Genomic DNA, 21,843 nt, shown 5'->3' with positions numbered 1-21,843 from the left:
GGGGGGTCAGGGAGGAGGTGGGCTCGGAGAAGCACACATAGGTACCTTCAGTGATATGTTCTAACTCCTAACTTCGAGGATGAATTCAAGAGTGTTCATTTTAGTATGCTTCATAACTTACAGACTCATTGAATGTATTCTATTACATGTATCTTTTATGACACCAATATCCATGATGTTATGGGAAAATATTCTATCTTTTTATGTACTCTCCTCCTCTACTCTCTGAATCTGGAAAGACAAAACGGGCCTAGCAAAGCAGCCCTGAACCAACTGTGTATATAATGGGGCTCCAGAGCCTTCTAAGCTGGGAAGACTGTGACGAGAAAAGTGATCTGAATAATGGCACACAGATAAACAAGAACAAGGACAACAACACTGGCCTCGTCCCTAACTGCTGGGCCAGGATCTTAACTGGACTTCTCAAAAGGACATCAGCCCCTGAGAAGTAAGCAGAGACTGATTAAACAGGGCGCGCTAACATCATCAATGATCTGCCTATGAAGCAATAAGCCTCTTTCTGGTGAGTGACAAGTACTGACAGGAGAGTTCTACCAGAGCCAGCCCAGCTCACGGGCATCAGGCAGAGCAAGCAGCCCTGGGTATTAAGGGGGACCGTGAAGAATGCACAGCCCAGAGGCAAGGCCTGATGCCAACTCAACGTGGGCCACGTCACAGCTGCTGGGCTGCAGGAGCGCTTGTCCACACCCGTAAATGCTGAGTGTCTGTGCAGCACCCTGAGGTCGGACACACAGGCATCACCTCCGGCCACCTGTACCATCACTGAGGGGCTGAGGCACATACTTTATGCCTTGAGCACGCAGACAAGGACATTTAAATTCACTTAACAACGAATGAAGCACTTATTATGAAGCTACCATGTGTCAAGTACTGTGCTAGGTGCTGGAAAAATGAAAGCGAGCAAACCCGCCCCAGAGAGTTCACGGGAGTGAGGGCAAAACAAAGTGGTGAAGAAGGGGGCTTCTAGCGGGCGCAGGGAGGATCTCGGGGAGCACGAAGGCAGGAAGAGTCAGCTCTACGACGAAACCAGAGGCCGAGACAGGTTTCACAGAAGAGGTGCTACGGAAGACCAGCAAGCGCTCACTAGTGAGGAGGGACTATTCCAGGAGGGGACAGGCCGGGCACAGGCATGGGGCCTTTGGTACAATAATTCAGAAACCCCAAGTGCTAGGAGAATGCCTGAGAATAATTAACGTCATGTAGGTCTGTTTAACAAGTAGCGCAGCATTCCTGATCTACAGAGCAGAAGAGGAACAATGAAAACTGTTCCTAAGGGTGGGCAGCTCCATGCTGCTTGCTATGGTGTGTGTGCGTGTGTGCGTGTGTGTGAGAAATAAGGAAATGCAGGATCAAGGGCTTCAGCTGCCAGCCATTTAACCTCTGTGCCAAAATTCGCCCCTTTCTAAGGCAGGCCATACCACCCACTCAAACTCTATCCTCTGGAAAATGAAATAATGCAATTAGACATTGAGCATCTTCTAGGAAAGGAGATGAATAAGTTGTACTTCCTTTACTTTATGGGATCAAAGGTGGATGAATTAATAATCAGACAAAGTAAGTTTCTTAAGGTTCCAAGCAATAGCAAATGGGCATGTCTAGGATAAAGCACTCACAGTTTTACAAAGGTTGTCATCGTCTTAACGTAGAAATGTAGTATCACTTAGAGGAAACGCTCCACCAAACAGAAAACGCACATTACATGCTTTTTAAAAAATGCCCCACAGCTACCAACTGAGTGAGGATCACACACATGCCCACCACCAACGCCAACGCTGCCCAGGCTGCCGGGGAAAGTCCTATTTGCTGGAGCTCTCAAGGCTACCACTGCTGAGCAGTGAGTGGAAATCACATCTCGGTGCCCTTTCTTTTGACTGTTTAGATCACAGTGGTCTTTGAAATGAGAGTGGGAGATGAGAGGAAGGACACGGCAAAGGAGCCGTCCGAGAAGGGCACGTCTGGGGCTTTCATTTGAACAGCTGCTGCCGCCTTCTAACAACGCATTTGTGCAGGTAACATGCTGCCCGATAGAGGTTATTTCTGCTGACTCGATTTATTCTTTAAAAACGGCAGTCCGTAATAAAAGCCACACAGCCTTTGTTGAATGTCTTTATCCACAGGGGCTCTTCTTGTAATTTAAAGGTTTTGAATGTTCGAGGTTTACCACTGACAAGCAGAAAGCCAGTGACAGAAACAAGCTTTTTCAGATGGAGAAAGTACAATAACAGAGTAAAGATATTATGCCAATACATTTCTTTTCAGAGCCGTGGGTTCAACCAAGGGAAATATTGTTCCCAGGACAATCTGGAACACACGACACTCTCAAAGAAAGCCTGTACTTTTGGCTCAATTATAATGATAAATATCGGCAGCAAGAAAAAATGCACAACCCGTAAACTATGCGACATCAAAGCAGCAAAGAGGGAAATTTGGTCAACTTTTTGGATATGTATCAGTGACTGAAACAGATTAGGGGCCAGATTTTTTTCATGGACATCTTGAATTTATCAGCCACATTTGCCTAGGTTTTGAGATATACCATTGGCACACTCATTTATATTCCTTTAGGATTGATACCAAGAAATAACAATATCACGAAGCATTTTCATGATGCCTACATTGCATTCAATGAATTGATTTGCAAAGCAATTCATGCTTTTGCGGAGGCCGAGAGGGAACAATCCAGAATGAACCTTTAAAAAACAATTTGGAAAGCACCATCCACAAAGAGAGGTAAAGGTAACTTTAAAATTCTATTACATAGACTCATCCGACACCAAAAATAGTGTGATAAAAAGAAGTTCTGACTCATCCAAGGGAATGATGATTAAGTAGCTGCCTTTTACCTCCCCTTAAATTCCACAGCAGAGCCTGGTAATCGGCTCCAGTATCTATGCAGTGGTCAAAGAGCAGGCAGCACAATAAAGGGAGAGAATGACTATTCTGGAGCAACCTCGACATGTCACAAATCAAATGCTCTCGCTGCTTCTCATCATTGGAAAGCAGCTCAGAACTGGCTCAAGTTTTCAGAATCCAAAAAACACTTTCATCTTCACAGAAAGATTCTTGGCCATCTTGAAAACCTTAAGTCTTTTTCAAGAAAGAATTATTTTAATTTAGGGGCCCTATCGACACCATTCTGAAACCAAAAAAGCCTTCTCTCAATGGCTTAAAACTATGAGCAGATAGAGCTTTAAAAGGTCAACCCTGAAAAAAGCCACAGACACATATGTAAACATAGGTGGAAAGGTCCCCTAAGTCCAGAGCATACTGAAACAAATGTTATATTTTCCTCACCTGAATTTTCAATTCTTTTAACGTTTGATTAGCAGAAACAAGAAGTGCTTTCTCACCACGAACTTTTCTATGTCGCATACTCCGCCGAATAACTTGCTTTTGATAGGCTATATAATTCTGATGGGATATCTTTTGCCGCTTTGTTCCTCCATTGCTCTAAAATAAAGATGCGAAACAAAGAAAACAACAAAATTATCCACAGCGTGACCCATGCTTGTGAAGTTCATCAGGCAAGAGCAGTTTACTTAGTCCCTCAACCATTTGAAATGCAATGTCAACAATGAGTGGAAACTCGTCAGAGGTTCTCAGAGGGCTCACATCAAACTGGAAAAAGAAAAGGATGCATGAGACACATCTCTAACTGCATGTAAGCTCCAGGATTTGAAAAATTATTATAAAAAGGGCATTTAAAAGCAAAATGATAAGTTCGACCTTAAATCAGAAAACCACGTGATAAACTGAAAAACTTTAAGATTACTAAATTTAATTCCTAAACAACCTGAATCCTAATTTGTTTGTATGAAACATTTTCTCCTCTTTTTAAGAATGACACAGAAGCTAAGCATAAACTGCTGAGGACTTGAAAATGAAAGATAGTACCTTAAATTAAGACATCAAACCTACTTTGACTAAAAACAGGACAAGACATTGTGCCTCTTGACATGGTCACGAAATACATAGCTCTGCCTATGAAATATTCTTGCAAAAAACATTAAACCTGAATTTAATCAAATATTTATAGCCAACTTCCAATTTACAGAAAATTCAGGGAATAGAGAAATAAGTTAAAATCACTAACATAAGCAGGCGATCAGCTGAATGCAGAATGTGGGACATTCTATAAGAAAGTGAAAATGTGACTACATCAAACTAAAAAGCTTCCGCATAGCAAAGGAAACCATCAACAAAACAAAAAGACAACCTACTGATTGGGAAAAGATATTTGCAAATCATATATCCGATAAGGGGCTAAAATCCAAAATATTTAAAGAACTCAACAACAACAAAAAACAAACAACCCAATTAAAACATGGGCAGAGGGATCTGAACAGACATTTTCCCAAAGATAAAGAGATGGCCAATGGGCACATGAAAAGATGTTCAACATCGCTAATTATTACAGAAATGCAAATCAAAACCATAATGAGATACCACCTCCTGCTCATTAGAATGGCTATTATCAAAAAGTGAAGAAATAATAAGCATTGGAGAGGATGTGGAGAAAATGGAACGCTTGTACACTGCTTGTGAAAATTTAAATTGGTGCAGCCACAATGGAAAACAGTATGGAGATTCCTCAAAAAAATTAAAAATAGAACTACCATAGGATCCAGCTATTCCACTTCTGGGTATTTATCCAAAGAACATGAAAACAGTAACTCAAAAAGATATATGCACCCCTATGTTCACTGCAGCATTATTTACAATAAACAAGACTTAGAAGCAACCTAAGTGCCCACCAACAGATGAATGGATAAAGAAGCTGTGGTACAGAAATACAATGGAATACTACTTAGCCATAAAAGAAAGATGAAATCTTGCCATTTGTAACAACATGGATGGATCTTGAGGGTTCACCCATTATCCTAACCGAAATAAGTCAGACAGAGAAAGATAAATATTGTATTATTTCACTCATAATGTGGAAGATAAAAACAGTAACAAACCCAACATAGATACTGCGAACAGACTGGTAGTTACCAGTGGGAAAGCAGGGGGGTGTGGTGGCGGAGGGCAAAAGGGGTAAAGGGGTACATTTGTATGGTGACAGATGGAAACTAGATTTTTGGTGCTGTAGTCTGCACAGAAGTCAAAATATAATGATGTACACATGAAATGTATATAATGTTATAAACCAATGTTACCTCAATTAAAAAAAATTTGACCTGGTCTCTTGTAAACGTCAAAGAGGGAAGAGAAAGGGGGTGGGAAGGGAGGTTAAGCGTTCTAGGTAACAGTGTAAAGCAATAACCAACAGGGCATACCTTGAATGCACACTAATTTGAAGGGAAAAGAATTAAGACATACTTGCAACAGCTGGAGAAATTTGAGAATGGGTAACAGGCATTGTCTCTCTCTACTTTTATGCTGTTTTAAGTATTCTGAGGTGAAATGTCATGATGGACAAGATTTACCCGAAGATACTTCAGCAAAATGTACAGGCATACGTATGGGAACATAATATATACTATACTAGTCTTAAGAAAACATAACAGATAAGAACCAAATGCCTTTCCACAATACTCCTCTAAATGCCTCATCAAGAGGTTAACAAAAAGTCAAGATTCTTCTGCTAACCGGGCCAGGGAATGGAAGAAACAAGATTTTTTAAAAAATCTTTTCTCCCTGATTTAATTAAATCTGGATGAGGTAACCCCGCACCCCCCCACCCCTGGCTCTGGTTTCTATAGTCGTCACTGAGTGTCAGCTGTGCATAGGCAGAGCGGTTTTAGGAGTTATTATGGGTGCAGATGCCACATGTTCGTTCCCAACGGAGCCCCAGGGATTTACAAAGCAGAAGAGGATCAGGACGCAACCCCCCAGAGCATTTGCTCAGGGTGAGGCCCGCTGGCTCGGCACTGCACAAGGCCGGGGCAGCTCCAGCCCTGAGCTGAGACAGATACACGGGCGACTCTAACACTCAGAGAAAAAGTTACGTGAATGTGGAAGTTCAAAAACATCACAGTCGAGGAAACATTTTTCTCAATCTCGACTGTTCAAAGAAAAGCTGAAACTGGACCTAACCTCCACAATTACGAATATAAGGAAAAACACCTACAGGAACACAGCACTTTACTTCAGAATACAAAACACAACCAAATGATAAGGCCCTGAGCATTAAGCATGATATTTTTAACGACTCTGATTTTAAATGGGCCTAAAAGCTTTTCCCAGAATTATTCTTTCAAAAAAATCCATAGAATTTAAATCCAACTTATCTGACAAAAACCTGCCAATGGGTTTTAGAAGGCTTTCAATTACCTAAGTGATATCCAGTACTGGGTGCATTATTAACCTAAATCGTAGATAAGGTCAAAGTCAAAGGAACCAGGTTGATCTGGCTTAGAGAAAAGAGGAGAAGGAAGTCATTCATCTCCATGAAGGACCAGTAGAAATGCAGCATTTCCTGTTACAGGGGTTTAAAACAGTAATGACAGAAGCCATCTACGTGCTGAGATGCTGTAAGGGATTACAAAGAAAAGGTTTGGGCAGCTGACATTCTGAAGAGGCTGGACATTCTTCTGGGACCACCCACTCTTTTCTAAAGAAGGAAGGTTCCACTTGAGATTTTTTATGGGACAAAAAACATTTAAAACATTCTAGAGTATTACAACATCCAAACAGGGAGAAGGAAGACAGAAGAAAATGATAAAGTATAAAAAACAATTACAGCATAAAAACCAATGTTTCCCAACATTCTCCATCCTATTTGCAGATGCGAAACCTGTCGTCATCCACAACTGAGGCGAGTAATTTCACATCCACTTTTTAAAAATTGCTGTGGTTGTGACCACAACGAGTAAAACTACACATTCAAAAAAGTTAGCTTCCCAAAAATCTAAATCACTTGAAAATGTAGAGTTTTCTAAACAACTCTTAGGCCGAAAAGCAAAGCTTAAAATAAACTAAGGACAATAAGTGCATGCATATCAAGCTTTCTAATAGAAAATGAATTGGTGACAACAGCCAATAAAAGATCTGAAAAAAGATGGATTCCCAACCGCTGACTAAAACCACGCTCCCGAGGGATAGTAATTAACACAGTATGGTACCGCCAGCCAAGCAACGAAAGAGAATGGAGTCCTAAATCAGGATGGATATGTACACACACACACATTTTCAATATATCAACTAAAAAAGCAAACAAACTGGTTTGTAGATCTGTGACTTGGAAGATGGATCGTATGACGAGAGGCGACATGAAAAAGAGTCGACAGCAAACAGGTCAGAAGGCAGCAAAGACATGCCTGCCTGCAAACTCCTATTAAGAGACATATTGTCTGACTCAGTAATCTCCAAACCCGTCCCAGGGGACGGAAGACACATGTACATTAAATCCACAGATTTTAATGAGGGCATTATTTACTGTAAAAAAATATCCCCTCAAAACTGAAAACCTGCATTCCTATAAAATGGATCGATTTGGTCAGCACGGCAGCAAAGGGGCCCTCCAATGCTGACCGACTACGAAATGCCAACCTGGTAGGGCAGCTTTCACAAAAGCACGGCCGCCTGCCGCCAGCAGGGTGGTGCCCAAAAGGGCATGATTTTGTTCTTTCGTGAGTGTTTTAAATTTAACATTTTATGAGATCCAAAGAGCCATGGAAAACAAATGCTGACATATCTGTACACCAGTTGGGAAACTACAAGCAACATTTACCTCGGAGAGACCAAGATTCAAGTCAAGAGGGCTTTTCAGACTTTCTTAATCAATGCTGAAAATGAAGTAACAGTATCAGTGTGTAGAGACAGGCCAACACGCCCAGCTAGCTCTGCTCTGCAACAGAGGCAGCAGATGGCCATTCTAACACTTGCGTTCCCTCAGGAAGAACCATAATTCGACTACACTGTATTTTAGCAGGAAAGAAAGAAAATAAATATCTCATCTGTTAAAACTAAACTCTAACTAGTGTAGAAATTCCACGAATTTACGGTATCTACAGAATATCCTGGAACATCGTGGTCAGACTTGTTGAGAAGCTGAAACTTATCTACACGATACATCAACCAAACATATTCTCACATTATTTCCTGTCCTTAAGACAATTTCCTCCAATACCACTATGAACATGCAGGATATAATCAAGCAACCAAGTAAAGGGGTAGAAAATGGTAACAGAATACACAGAAAACAGGCAATTTTAATAGAAGAATTTTAAGTTCAACACAATGAAAAAGGAAAGACTAATGCTGATGTGGTCATCTGACCAACACCTTAATGAGAGACCCGAAAATCTTATCCATAAACTCCATTATTAAAGCTATTGTTTATTTTGCTTGTAACGAGGGAATGTGAGTTAAATAATTTTTTCATATTGAAGATCCCATGATTAAGTAATAAGCCAAGATATGGGTCTTGTTTATCTTCTTTTCCAGCTAAAAATTTAATCATTAGATTATATTTTAGTCTTTCTTACTTAATAGCAATAAATATATTAATTCTGGAACAATGTAGTTCATGGCTTTTCATGAGAAACCAGGACACCAAAACTAAGGAGAGGGAAAACAAGGAAGGGAGCTAAGAGCCAATATCACACACACTGGGAGAGGTCCTGGGGCATGGAGCGGCTGCCCTTTGTAACAACGAAACGCAGCTTCCACACGTACTTGATTAAAATCTGGATCTTTTTCTCCATCTGGTTTAGCTTCTTCCTTATCCTCCTCTGTTTCGGAACTGCTCACATTCAGCTCCGGAGCCGAATCCTTCATCACCTGAAGCCACAGGACAACAGAGAGAGAAGCAGGTGAGACCCTAGGAAGGCACGCTATGGAGGGTGGGGGGCTCTGACGGGCCATCTTTATCAAGAGGAGGGACATCTTTCTCAATTGTGGGATAAGAGACCAGACAGAGGATCAAGACTCAAGGACTCTCTGTTTTCTCTTCTTTAATACATTAGTTTTTATCCTACGATTTATTCTGATAGTTAATGTGGTCACCATAAATGTAACTGGTCTCTGCACAACAGTTATCATGATCAGGCTTTTACAATGATGTTATTTTGCAGAAGTTCAAAGATGCTCCACGTTTTTCCGAGGACATTTACCGACAGGCCTTTTCAAGTTCTCAAACAGCGCAGACAGGAGTCCCATGCTCCTTAAGACTGAGAAAATGGACGATGGAAGAAGTGCTCTTCTGCACTATGAAATCCTGCTATCAAACTTTAGCTAAACTGGATACTATTTTATACTGGATAGCAATATATACAAAAGATTTAAGAAAATTTTAACAGAAAAATTAAGACATTTATACTCATTAACCTCATTTTGTCAGCAAATTATGAAATGAAGGCCTTAGTGCAACTTGTGAAGCAGAACCCTACACATTTAGAGTATAATTTGTAAGTTATCTTTCTAAAACAACATCTGGTAACTATCATCAAAACGTGTTCTATTTTGTCTTTAATTCCCAAAACGTTGGAATGAAATTAATGAGATGCCCAGAGAGCTGGGTCAGGATCTACTTACGAGCCTTCCCAGTACAATAAAAATGCTCCAAATCCAATCCACAGCCAGTGTTGGCGTCCCTGCTCCCACAACACACCCACATCTGGCTACTTCGCCTACCCCTGCAGATCAAGGCGAGAGGCTCTAAACGGGCCTTCCTTATTCCTGTTATGCCCCCACCCATTCCAAACACAATGGCCAGAGGGATCTTTCCAAAGCATCAATCAGATCACACCATGACCTTGCTCGAAACTCTCCGGTGGCTTCCATCTACACTTAGAATGAAATCCCAAATCCTTGGTGCGATGTATATAATTCGTCAGAATTTGGTTCCTCACTCCGTATCACTAACTTCCCTGGAAGGAACTTCACTCTAGGTCCGTGCTCCCCACTATGGTAGCCACTGGCACGTGCACGTACTTAAATTTAAATGAATCAACAATTCAGTTCCTCAGCCAGCCTAGCCACATTTCATGCACTCCAGTCACGTGTGTCTAGTGGAACCACAGGGACAGTGCAGACAAAGAACACTTCTGTCACTGCAGAAAGTTCTCCTGGACAGTGCTGCCCTAGACACGATTTCGCTCTATTGCTTGAACACATTAGGCTGATGCCTTTGGCCTGTGTCCTCTTTGCTTGGAATACGTTTCCCAGGCTGGATCTCTCTAACAGTTCTCGCTCAGGTAAGACAATACCCCCTTGTAAGAAATCTTTCCTGTTTACTCCCTAACACTGTCACCTCCACCTCCATCAGTCTCTCACTTTACCCTGCTAAGTTTCCCTCCAAACATTCATCCCTAGGTGAAATCAAATTAATTTATGAATTATGGGTTCTTTTTTTTTGTTTGTTTTAAAGATTGGCACCTGAGCTAACACCTGTTGCCAATCTTTTTTGTTGTTGTTTTTTTGCTTTTTCGCCCCAAATCCCCCCAGTACATAGTTGTATATTTTAGTTGTGGCATGTGGGACGCCACCTCAGCGTGGCCTGATGAGTGGTGCCATGTCCCCGCCTAGAATCCCAACCGGCGAGGCCCTAGGCTGCCGCAGCAGAGCGAGAACTTAACCACTTGGCCACAGGGCCAGCCCCTGGGTTTATTCTTCATCTTCCTCATTAGATACAAATATTCTTGAAGGCAAGTCCCTTGTCTGTCTTCTTCACTGTATCCCCAGGAGCAAGACCATTCCTGGGACAAAGTTGATATTCAATAAATATCTGTGTATCAAATTAATAATTGACTAGGGGGCAGGCCCCATGGCCAAGGGGTTAAGTTCACGCGCTTCACTTCGGCGGCCCAGGGTTTCGCTGGTTCAGATCCTGGGCACGGACATGGCACTGCTCATCAGGCCATGTTGAGGTGGCATCGCACGTGCCACAACTAGAAGGACCCACAACTAAAATATACAACTGTATACTGGGGGTATTTGGGGAGAAAAAGCAATTGAAAAAAAAAAAAGATTGGCAACAGTTGTTAGCTCAAGTTCCAGTCTTTAAAAAAAAAAATTAATAATTGACTAAATTCACATATAATCACATAACTATGCATTTTCTTTCTTGTTTTTCCCTGATTTTTCTCCCCAAATCTCCCCAGTACATAGCTATATATTTTAGTTGTGGGTCCTTCTAGCTGTGGCATGTGGGACGCCACCACAATGTGGCCTGATGAGCGGTGCCATGTCCACACCCAGGATCCAAACCAGCAAAACCCTGGGCCACCGAAGCAGAGCGCGCAAACTTAACCACTTGGCCATGGGGCCAGCCTCAGCTATTTATTCATTTTCAATTCTTGTTCAATTTAAATTCTTATGCCAAATAGCTCCAAGGAAACAAAAATGTGATCTCAGGCAGTCCTCAGTGAAAATCCAACAGCAAGTCAAAAGGCAAGCTTGGTCATTACTGGTCACAGCCATAAGAGGGATTGGTAGCTTTTTTTCTAACTTTTTTTTTGGTGAGGAAGATTGGCCCTGAGCTGACATCTTTGTCAGTGTTCCTCTATTTTGTATGTGGGACGCCGCCACAGCATGGTTTGATGAGAGGTGTGTAGGTCTGCACCTGGGATCTGAACTCAAAAAGCCTGGGCCGCCAAAGCAGAGCATGTGAACTTCATTACTTTGCTACCGGCCCAGCCCTGAGGGATTGGTACCTTTTTATTATCCACAACTTTATGGACATAGATGGTGGCTTGAGTGTATTCACGCAGGTCCCTCTGTTGCTGACACAATAAGCCTTCTCTGCATTCTGGACAAAGTTCTAAAAAATAGTAAAATAGAAGTGGCTATAGAATTATTGTCAAGCAACCAAAGATCTAAAAGAATATATTAATGTTACCGGTGAGTATTCATTAAACTACTACTCGTATTTTCTATTAACTGTTGTATTCTGTTATATGCAAATAATAATAATAAGGAAATCCATTTTACTGCCAACACATAAACATACAAACAATGAGATAACTAAATGATAGTTCCCACCTGGGAAGCATTAGTTTCGGAATGCCACATGATCTTTAATTTTAAGCAAAGAACACAATATTAACAAACTCTTTTCTTCCCCCTTAAAATAACTACACGAACCAAGAGCACTATAAAAACTTACTAGGCTCAGAAATATACTGTGCTTCTGAAGGGTTTGCATCTCCCACTTCAGTTCTCGTGATTTTAATTACATGATCCACGACAAAGAGTTTTTGTATCATCTGCCACTCACTGGGCCATATGAGAGCTATACTGTGCAAGAAAAACACAACATGCTTTAAGACACGTGGAAATTAAGAAAACCAACACAATCCATTAGTCTCCTGAACCAAAATCATCAAAAGCAGTATTTAATACAAAGGAATCAGAGGGGGAAGATACATCCTCGTCCACAAGGAATGGTAGTTTTTTCATACAAAGGAATGTTACGACTGCTGCGAAACTAAAGAGACTGGAGTTACACGAATCAACAGTTAAATCCCAAAAACCTAAGTTGAGTAGAAGAAGTTAGTTGTGGAAGAACAAAGATAGTATGATATCATTTAGACAAAAAACTTCAAAATATACAAAACATTACTCTGTGTGTGAGGTGTTTTTTTTTAACAGGGATATTTTGTGAGACTGATAACCCTCAAATTCAGGACAGAGGTTACTGTGAGAGAGGAAGGGAGGGAGAGACAAAAGGAGGAACGAAAGAAAGAATAACCACTGAGGCATCTTCAATTATATCTGAATTGTTTAACTTTTAAGCTGGCTGGTGGCATATACTTATTTGTTTTGTTATTATAGGCATTTTCCCACGTCTGACATTTACAACCACCACCAAAAAAAAAAAAAAGGAAAAAAGAGCTGGGGGGAGAATCTAGAAAATATATATTAATTCTAAACTTCCTTATTGATGTTAACATATTGATATACAAATAATGAACTCCCTAACCGTAGCTTCGTCCCAAGGGAATTTTTATTTACGTGTTTCAATTTTCTCTTTAAGGTTTACAGAAAAGGTCAGAGGCATTCTACCTTCTTTTACATGGTTATTTAAAAATTATTTATTTCAAAAGATAAAATGGTAACATCAGGGGTGAATTTCATAGATGAGTGCTTTTGGAAGCTCTTGAGGAGTGGATCAAAATTTTGATTTTGAGACCCTAGAATTCCAGATGACCAGCTCGGTAGCTTTGCTCTGGTGCCGCACTGCCTTCCTCTTGCTCTGTTTTCTGAAGCCTGGTGATTTCTGAAGGCCCACTGACGATGTAACTATGGAAAAGAGTTCCACCCAGAGATGCTGTCCTGGTGACCAGCAGCTTGTAAGGAGAAAGCAGGGCTCCAGGAAGAGAAGGAAGAAACATCAAGAGCAAGATGGCCTCGGGGAGCCTCTTGCCTCTTATGGAGAAGTCTTTGTTTTTTTAAAAAAGACAAGTGCTCACTCTAGTAGAGCATATAAAAAAGGGAAAAAAACGCACAATTCAGCAAAGGACTAAATTCTTAAAATAGATTGTTTATGTCAGATGAAAAATTTCCTAAACACATTTTATTAATCATTAGAAACAGAAAGATCACATGAAGAGAAGAAACTCACAGTTTAGAATCTTCTTTGGTCATGGAAGCAAATGTGAACATGAGGCCCCCATGCGGACAGAGGAGGGCGTGGTTCCCGACCGCCGACACGGGGCTGCACCGCGCAGGCTTTCTGCTCAAACGAGACAAGGAGGATCGAGACAAGGAGGATCAATACTCGTCACTACCGCATGACTGAAAACAAGATTTTTAAGATAATTATGTAAAATTAAAGATATACTTAAAAGGCTATTAGTAATTAAATGTGTTTCTCAGGATTATTCATTTAACTTAAACGAAAGCTTTCAGCATATGCCAATAAAAGTAACCGGGAAGGGTACCAGGATCAGAACCCATCAATTTTTTAAAATAAAATCAGCAACAATTAAAAAAAGGAAATAGAAAATTTTTGGTTTCTACCTAACAAATTTCCGCCATTCTTCTACAAAAAACTGTGACACAATGTAGAGGACATCCGTGTCCTGGAATAGAAAAATCACATGAGAGCAGCCATTAATTCACTGCATTCTTAACTAAATCCTTTAGGGAAGATGTTTTCCCATATACTGTGGTTTTTCTTTTCCGAGTTCTATAAATAAAATGGCAACATAACCCTCTACCAAGAAACAGCAAACTAGAGTAAATCCCTGATTAGCTAACTAAACAAATGAGGACTAGAGCAGCTCCGGGTTGTTCTCAAACAGCCCACCAGGAATTTGGCAAAAAAGGTAGGACGAATTCTACCCTCTATGGGAATCATCATACCTCTGGCCAGTTACTGAGACATGGTCTGTTTTTGTCCTGGAACAAATTCGGAAGAGAAGTCTTTTGCTCGTTTGCAATCATCTTATGTAAGGCTTCATTTTCTTCCCCTTCCCTTTCTAAAATCTGAAAGAGAATGAAGGATTCAACATCTCCTGCTGACAGCACGGGACGTGCCTCCCCCTGCACCCCCATTAAAGCACAGTGTTCACGGTCCCGGGGACTCTGCAGGGCGGAGGCACGCGAGCTCCCCGCCGTCGGCACAGCGCTCAGTACCTTGCACTGCGAACAGCATTCTTTGTAACTTGGGAACTCGGGAGCCTTTGGAAAGTACTGCTGCAGTTTGCTCCAAGCCTCTTTAGAGACAAGCCGCCTTTCATTTTCAGATATGCATAACTCCCCTGCGTTAAAACAAAAAAATTATATTTGAACAAAAAAGTCAGTAGTAAAAAAACAACAAATGTTGGAGAGGATGTGGAGATAAGGGAACCCTCATCCACTGCTGGTGGGAATGCAAGCTGGTGCAGCCACTGTGGAAAACAGTAAGGAGATTCCTCAAAAAATTAAAAATAGAAATAGCCTATGACCCAGCTATCCCACGACTCGGTATTTATCCAAAGAACTTGAAAGCAACAATTCAAAGAAACTTATGCACCTCTATATTCATTACAGCATTATTCACAATAGCCAAGACGTGGAAGCAACTCAAGTGCCCAAGGACTGAGGATTGGAAAAAGATGATGTGATATACATATACAAGGGAATACTACTTAGCTGGGAAAAACGACAGAACTGTCCCATTCCCAACCACATGGATGGACTTTGAGGGCATTATGTTAAGCGAAATAAGCCAGATAGAGAACGACAGATGCCATATGATTTCACTCATATGTGGAACATAAACAAACTTACGGACAAGGACGACAATTTAGTGGTTACCAGGAGGAAAGAAGGCGGAGGGTGGGCACAAGGAGTGCAGGGGCACACCTACATGGTGTATGACAAATATTGATGTACAACTGAAATTTCACAATGTTCTAAGCTATTAGGACCTCAATTTAAAGAAAGCCAATATATAGCCTCCAAAACTCTATTTCCTATTTCTCAAACTTAAGAATTTCTAGGTGCTCTTTTCCTTCTTTTCTAAGGTACTGTAATTCTCTCTCTCTTTCCTTAGTTTCAAAAACCTCCAAATTTTTAATTTCATCTAATTCTAAGGAGCCAGCCGTTCCTTTACAACCTTAATCTAGGTCTGCAGTTGAAAATCGGGAGATAAAAGCACACGGAGGGGCCGGCCCTGTGGCTGAGTGTTAAGCTCGAGAGCTCTACTTTGGCGGCCCAGGGTTTCACTGGTTTGGATTCTGGATGCAGACACGGCATTGCTTGTCAGGCCATGCTGAGGGGTCATCCCACATGCCACAACTAGAAGGACCTACAACTGGAAAGTACAACTATGTACTGGGGGTCTTTGGGGATAAGAAGAAGAAAAAGAAGAAAAAAAAAAGGAAGATTGGCAACAGATGTTAGCTCAGGTGGCAATCTTTAGAAAAAGAAGCACACAGAGCCGGGAGCCATGCATTTCCTATCTCCCCGCCAGCGAGGGCAGCAGGAAAACGGCTTCTAGGGACCCTGGCGTCTCTGTGCCACAGCTGGGGTTGTTCGAAAACATTTCAGCCACGCCCACAATCAAATGTCACAATTTCCTGCAGACTTTATTTCCTCCCCATTGACTGTGTTGCTTTACTGAAACCATCCCGAACTGAAATGGTATTTTCAAGGCTGTGTCCAAACTTCTCAGGTCCATTCTCTTAAGTTACCAACTCAAAGTTAAGCAGTAAAGCAATCTGCTGTTCACTCGGAAAACGATCTCTGGTCAAGATCCAATTGGTTTGCTGTTACTACTGTCATCACCCCTGTGCCCGTGAATCTTTAAAAATCCCAGAAGAGAACAAGAGTACTACTCGTCACCACCGCCATTCCTCTTCCCAGGAGATCCCAGGACACCCAGACAGCAGCACGCTGCAATCTCAGCAGCCCCTCCGCGGTTCACTGTTTACACACTCCATCTCTAGTTCTATTTTCTATTGTTTCAGTTGTCCCCAACTGATAAACTAGTGAACTGCACTTATGTAACATCTCTAAGTCATCACCCAGAAAACCATCTGCAAATTTCCAAAGCCGTGCATTTGTTTCCACCCCCCGGGCAAGGCACCTCCATGTTTATTAAGAGTAATAAAGCCAGGGGCTTCCTAAACACAGTATCACCATTCTCTGCTTTATGCGCTTTACATAAAACTGAGGATCAGAGAAATTAACATCCCCAGGGTCACCACAGCTGGTGAATAATGAAGCTGGGCTATTTCTAATACCCCAAAATGCATCTTCTTAACTTCCACCTTTCACCTCTTACTGAGCTTTGAATAATCCCCGAAAAAGATTACTTTGCTTTAAAAAAACTTACTACCAGAGAAAATAGGTCACAATGTAAAAATTAACTTTCTTTCTGAGTAAGCTGTTAACTTAAATTTCCTGAGGCTATGAAAATTTATTCCAACATGCCTATACTCAGACACAATTACAGAATTTATTTTTTAAAGGTTAATTAGATTATCCAATCCCAATTTAGTACATCTTTATAGTGAAATATAATGCAGCCATAAAAAAGATTAAGAGAGACTTTCATGACCTGATTTAGAAAAAGCTCCAAGGCAACTATAATTTTAAATCAGTTTCCTTTTATAATTTTTTTTTTAAAGGACTCTTCCTCTGTATGTACGTGGTATAATCCAATCTGGTTCAGAAAAGGAAAGAGAATGAAAGAAACAACAATATAAACACACACATGTTTTAACAGGATTCTACAGACACTATGGATGCGCTGCCTGGTTTTGACATGGGGGTACTTTTACTTAGCAACTGGCTTTGACGTTGGATATGTATTACTCATATGATTAGAAAAGAACAACCCAAATTTATTTCTGAAATCAGAAAGGCATTTTAGTAAGTCATTTTACTGCAGTCTAATTGGTAAAAAATACAAGGCCCTCCACTTTATTTCCTAGCCATGTTTCTATTTAGTTTCATATTATTTAAATAACTACCATGATTTAATATATCTGAATATTGTTTATGACCTCACAATAATTAATTTTTACTTGTGACATGAATTTTTTTAAATTAGACCTGTATCCTGCAATAAAGAACATTGTTTCTTAAATTCAAAAAGAGAAAGCCAATCAACTGAATTCACCCTGTGAGCAACATCTCCCAATACAAGACCAAACCAGCCAAGAGAGGTTTAACTCACCAAACATAAGTGGATAATCTAACCCCCAAACAGTCTTCTGGTAAAACAGAAATCTAGTTAACGATGGGTTTACACTGAATAAACACCCTCCCACCCTGAAATCTAGTTCCAACTCTAATAATGTGGGCCACAAAACATCTGAAGAAGTTGTAAAAAACAAAAAATGAAAGACTGCTCAACTGCTAAGCAAACTAAGTGTAACAAACAAGGTAGATTATAGGAAGGTTACCCACTTAAATGAAGATAAAATGAAGTGGATGAGAAAGCCTGATGCATACATAACACCTGCAATAAATGCTGAGCTCTACGGTAGCAGTAAATCTTCTAATGGGATGTAATCCAGTCATTAATGCACATAAAATCTGTGACATAATAAATCTATACAAGGCTTTAGAAATACATTCAGATTTTGTTATAAAAATATGAAAATTCAAAAACAAGGACTTCCAGATAAAAATGTTTTAAAACTGCATTGACTTTCAAGTGCCTCCTGAAACACCATTAGACCACAGGAAAGTGATTTTTTTTAAAAGATATAAAACCATAATGATGGATAAAGAGAACAGAGAGGGACAATAGTAACAAAAATTTTAGAAGCTTAAAAGCAGAGGGAGGAGTCACAAGAAAAACAAATTCTAAATTGGCAAAAGTCAAGAAGTAACCAGATTTACTACACTGCAGAACTGCCACCTAGGCCCAGGAATCGGGGGCACCCGGAAGTGTAGGTAGGGTTTTAAAAAATAGGGGAATGGATTAAAAGTCTACTTAAGAGGCAGTTAAAATTCTCAGTCCCCTCCTCTCCACCCTACCAATAACTGCCCCCTCTGCTCACAGAAGAAGACCACAAGGTTCTCCGACAACACAAAACCGAAGCCCTCTGTGCTGGGGACACACGGCAGAGACAAATGAGGTAATGAGCTGAGATCGTGACAAGTCACTGTTTGCACACAGAATGTGGAGACTCCCAAGCCCTCTTCTCTGTACAACCCCAGAACAGTGGCAGCCAGGTCTGTAGTATTTTCCAGGCAAGAGAATGAAGATGCTTATGGAGAAATGTGAGCAGCCCATGAGCAGATACTGACATTGGAAATTCCCAGTGGAACAGCCCAGCCAGGGCCCCTAACTACAAAGCTCGCAGTCATTAGCCCTCCTACATGCATGCGGCCCCACAGAGCACCTTGCAGAATAAACGAGGGCAGGTCAACGTGAGATGTCACAACAATGGAGACAAAGATCTTACAAGCTGCCAGAAATGGAAGGGAAAAAAAATTACCTACAAAGAATGGCTTTGGACAAACAGGATACTGAAAGAGCAAATCCTTCAAATTTCCGAAGACACATAATTTCAAACAATTATATATCTAGGCAAAACTATCTATCAAGAGTGGTAACCCTGAGCAAATGACTCACACCTCTCTGTGCCTCAGTTTACTTACTCATCAGTACAGTGGATATGATAATAATACCTACTTCTCAGGGTTGTTGATACACTTAGAAAACCAGCAGGCACATGGTAAACGTTCAATAAATGTCCACTAGCATCAGCACTATTACTACCACCACCACCAAACCTCAGGAACAAGGTTTAATAAAACCTAACAGGAGAAGTGGGTTTCTAAGCAAGGTCCAGTATCCTGCATCTCACCTCCATGGTCACGGTACACTGACAAGTGATGTCCACAGAAACAATAGTCAAAAACTATTCTTTCTAAATACTAGATAAAGTATGGCAACAAAACGCCAGAGTTGCAGATCAAGCTAAAGATCTACAAAACAGCTCCCGTGTACAATTCCTGACGGGCTGAGTGGAGCACGAGCCCTGAAATCACATTCAGCTCCGCAACGCTTCCTAGTCAAAACTGTACCACTGAAATGACAAGATGAGACAAGAGGTGGGAGGACAGAGCAAAAGTCAGGGAGTGAAGGAGGAAGATACAATCTGAGTTCTGGCACAGTTTCAACCAGCTGGGCAGCACCGAGCACGAAACTTAGTATTCTCCTACAGATTCCTCAACTCTCAAAATGGAAGCACTTATCCCATGTCCACACTCTGCCATGAAGGTAAAATAAAAGAGTTGAGGGGCTGGCCCCATGGCCAAGTGGTTAAGTTTGCACACTCCACTTTGGTGGCACAGGGTTTCACTGGTTCGGATCCTGGACGTGGACATGGCGCCGCTTGTCAGGCCGCGCTGAGGCGGCATCCCACATGCCATGACTAGAAAGACCCACAACTAAATATGCAACTATGTAATGGGAGGACTTGGGGAGAAAAAGCAGGAAAAAAAAAAAAAAAGCTGATATGTTGATATGAAAGCATCTTTCAGCTATTTACTTCACCGTCCTTTATTTACTTAATCTGTCTACCAATCAGGAGGTCACATCTTCTCCCACATTTGTGCTCCTACTGTACACTATTAGTGTCAAGGGGACAAACCAGAAGGCAGGGTGATGCGATGGGAAGGGCAGATGGGCTTGGGACCACAGAGAGCCAAATCCACATCCCAAGATGACTCCCTCCCCTTCCTAGTTGTGTGGCCAGGAAATGAGAATGCCACCCAGCCAGTGAGGTGCAATGAGCTAATGTCCAGGAAGATCAGTATGAAGTACCAGTTAAGTTGCAACTATTATCACCAGTGTCACCAAGGACCCTGATACAAAAGTGCTTAGTGTGCACGAGGATAAGTGAGAGACATCATGTCCTGGTTCACAATGAATTCATGAAGTAAGAACTAAAATTAGGAATTTATTAGGACAGACAAGAATCCTGAGTATTAGCAATATATTAGCACACAACAAGAAATGCACAGATGTAGCTGAACAGTTTTAACCACTGCCATCCAAACTTCTCTGGGTCCAGTTTTTCTCAGGATAGAGGGACTTACACCAGTAGAAGGTTTTGAGAAGTAGATGCTTGTTTGAATTTCAGAGTTCTAATAGAAAGGAAAATCATGTCTCATATGTAAACTTGCAAGTTTATTAGAAGTGAGCACTTGGGGCCGGCCCCGTGGCTGAGTGGTTAAGTTTGTGCGCTCTGTTTTGGAGGCCCAGGGTTTCGCCAGTTCGAATCCTGGGCACAGACATGGCACCAATCATCAAGCCATGTTGAGGCGGTGTCCCACATGCCACAACTAGAAGGACCCACAACTAAAAACATACAACTATGTACTAGGGGGCTTTGGGGAGAAAAAGGAAAAATTTTTAAATCTTAAAAAAAATAAAAGAGAGAAGTGAGCACTCATGAAGACCAAATAAAACATACATAAACAAATACATTGGATTAATAAGGATTCTGAAATTATTAAGAGTATATATTACACAGCTGCTAGTTGATAATTATCTAAGAATCTATACCAGAAATAGCCCTAATAATAAGAAATACGCAAACACTGTTCTCAAAGTGTTCAAATTAGACAAATACAGTCATGAGAAATAAGTGAAATTCTTCCCATCAAACTTAGAAAGCCCTTCAATGTGGCAAGTGACAAAAAATTTCTTCTCCTCTAAATACGGGCAAATCTTTTTTTGGGGGGGGGAGAAAAGGTGTGGGGGGTGCTGGCATGAAAGCAGATGGTAAGAGCTAATAGTTAAAAATATCCAAAACAAGTACAGTTTAGAAAACCAGTCACTCCATCATGGCCGCCATATTAGGGCCTAATACCTAAGAGAAAGAGCAAAACATTTAAGATAATATTTATGAGATGCTAAAGTCAGACTAACAACGGAAAATCTATGCTTCCAGCTTACCATGTGGACACAGAATATCTTCATTAAAATTTAATTCCTCTTCTTCTTCTTTTCTTTCTTCCTTTGATTCATCTAATCAAAAGAAATGAAGATAATAACTGCTCTAGCTGTTGTATTTAAAGTTCAAAGTAGCAGAGATATTACGCCGCACAATTCTGAACAAAGAAAACTTTAAAACGGAATCTAAAAATTAGACCCAAGTGATTCCTACACCGTTCTCCCAAGAAGTGTTATATTTCTTTCCCTTAAAAGGGAAGAAAAATATCTGAATGGCAGTTTTACTTTTTAAAGATTTAGGTTATGCAAGAAGATGTGCCTTTTTTCAAATTGAAAAATAATTTACATATCCTTCCATTAATTCTAGTCAAGGTACTCAGAATACTGTGTCATAAACCAAGTTAATCACTGACATGTCATGTCATTTTCACCTACCTATTCTTTTAGGGGTTGAAAAGAAAGCTTTAGAGGCAAATGCAATAAGGACTTAACCTTTAACGTCAAACATACATAATAAGAACTTT

The 21,843-nt window shown here is 40.8% G+C and overlaps 1 protein-coding gene across 4 annotated transcripts in view; it reads right to left on the bottom strand.

Moving 5' to 3' along the window:
• Positions 1-21,843, bottom strand: part of USP48 (ubiquitin specific peptidase 48) — a 92,004-nt gene that overhangs the window by 6,713 nt on the left and 63,448 nt on the right. For all 4 annotated transcript variants that reach the window (XM_014855117.3, XM_014855116.3, XM_044769944.2 and 1 more), the window contains 9 exons: positions 21,323-21,394; positions 14,548-14,672; positions 14,275-14,397; positions 13,930-13,991; positions 13,532-13,642; positions 12,074-12,204; positions 11,622-11,728; positions 8,644-8,748; positions 3,316-3,471 (listed from right to left, as the gene is read on the bottom strand). In XM_014855117.3, the coding sequence (XP_014710603.2) occupies positions 3,316-3,471; positions 8,644-8,748; positions 11,622-11,728; positions 12,074-12,204; positions 13,532-13,642; positions 13,930-13,991; positions 14,275-14,397; positions 14,548-14,672; positions 21,323-21,394 (992 nt within the window). The remainder of the gene's footprint in view (positions 1-3,315; positions 3,472-8,643; positions 8,749-11,621; positions 11,729-12,073; positions 12,205-13,531; positions 13,643-13,929; positions 13,992-14,274; positions 14,398-14,547; positions 14,673-21,322; positions 21,395-21,843) is intronic.

This window comes from Equus asinus, chromosome 5 (assembly GCF_041296235.1).
Source record: "Equus asinus isolate D_3611 breed Donkey chromosome 5, EquAss-T2T_v2, whole genome shotgun sequence".
Classification (NCBI taxonomy): domain Eukaryota; kingdom Metazoa; phylum Chordata; class Mammalia; order Perissodactyla; family Equidae; genus Equus; species Equus asinus.
The sequence above is the reverse complement of the archived record's forward strand: the minus strand, read 5'-3'. Positions and strand labels throughout refer to the sequence as shown.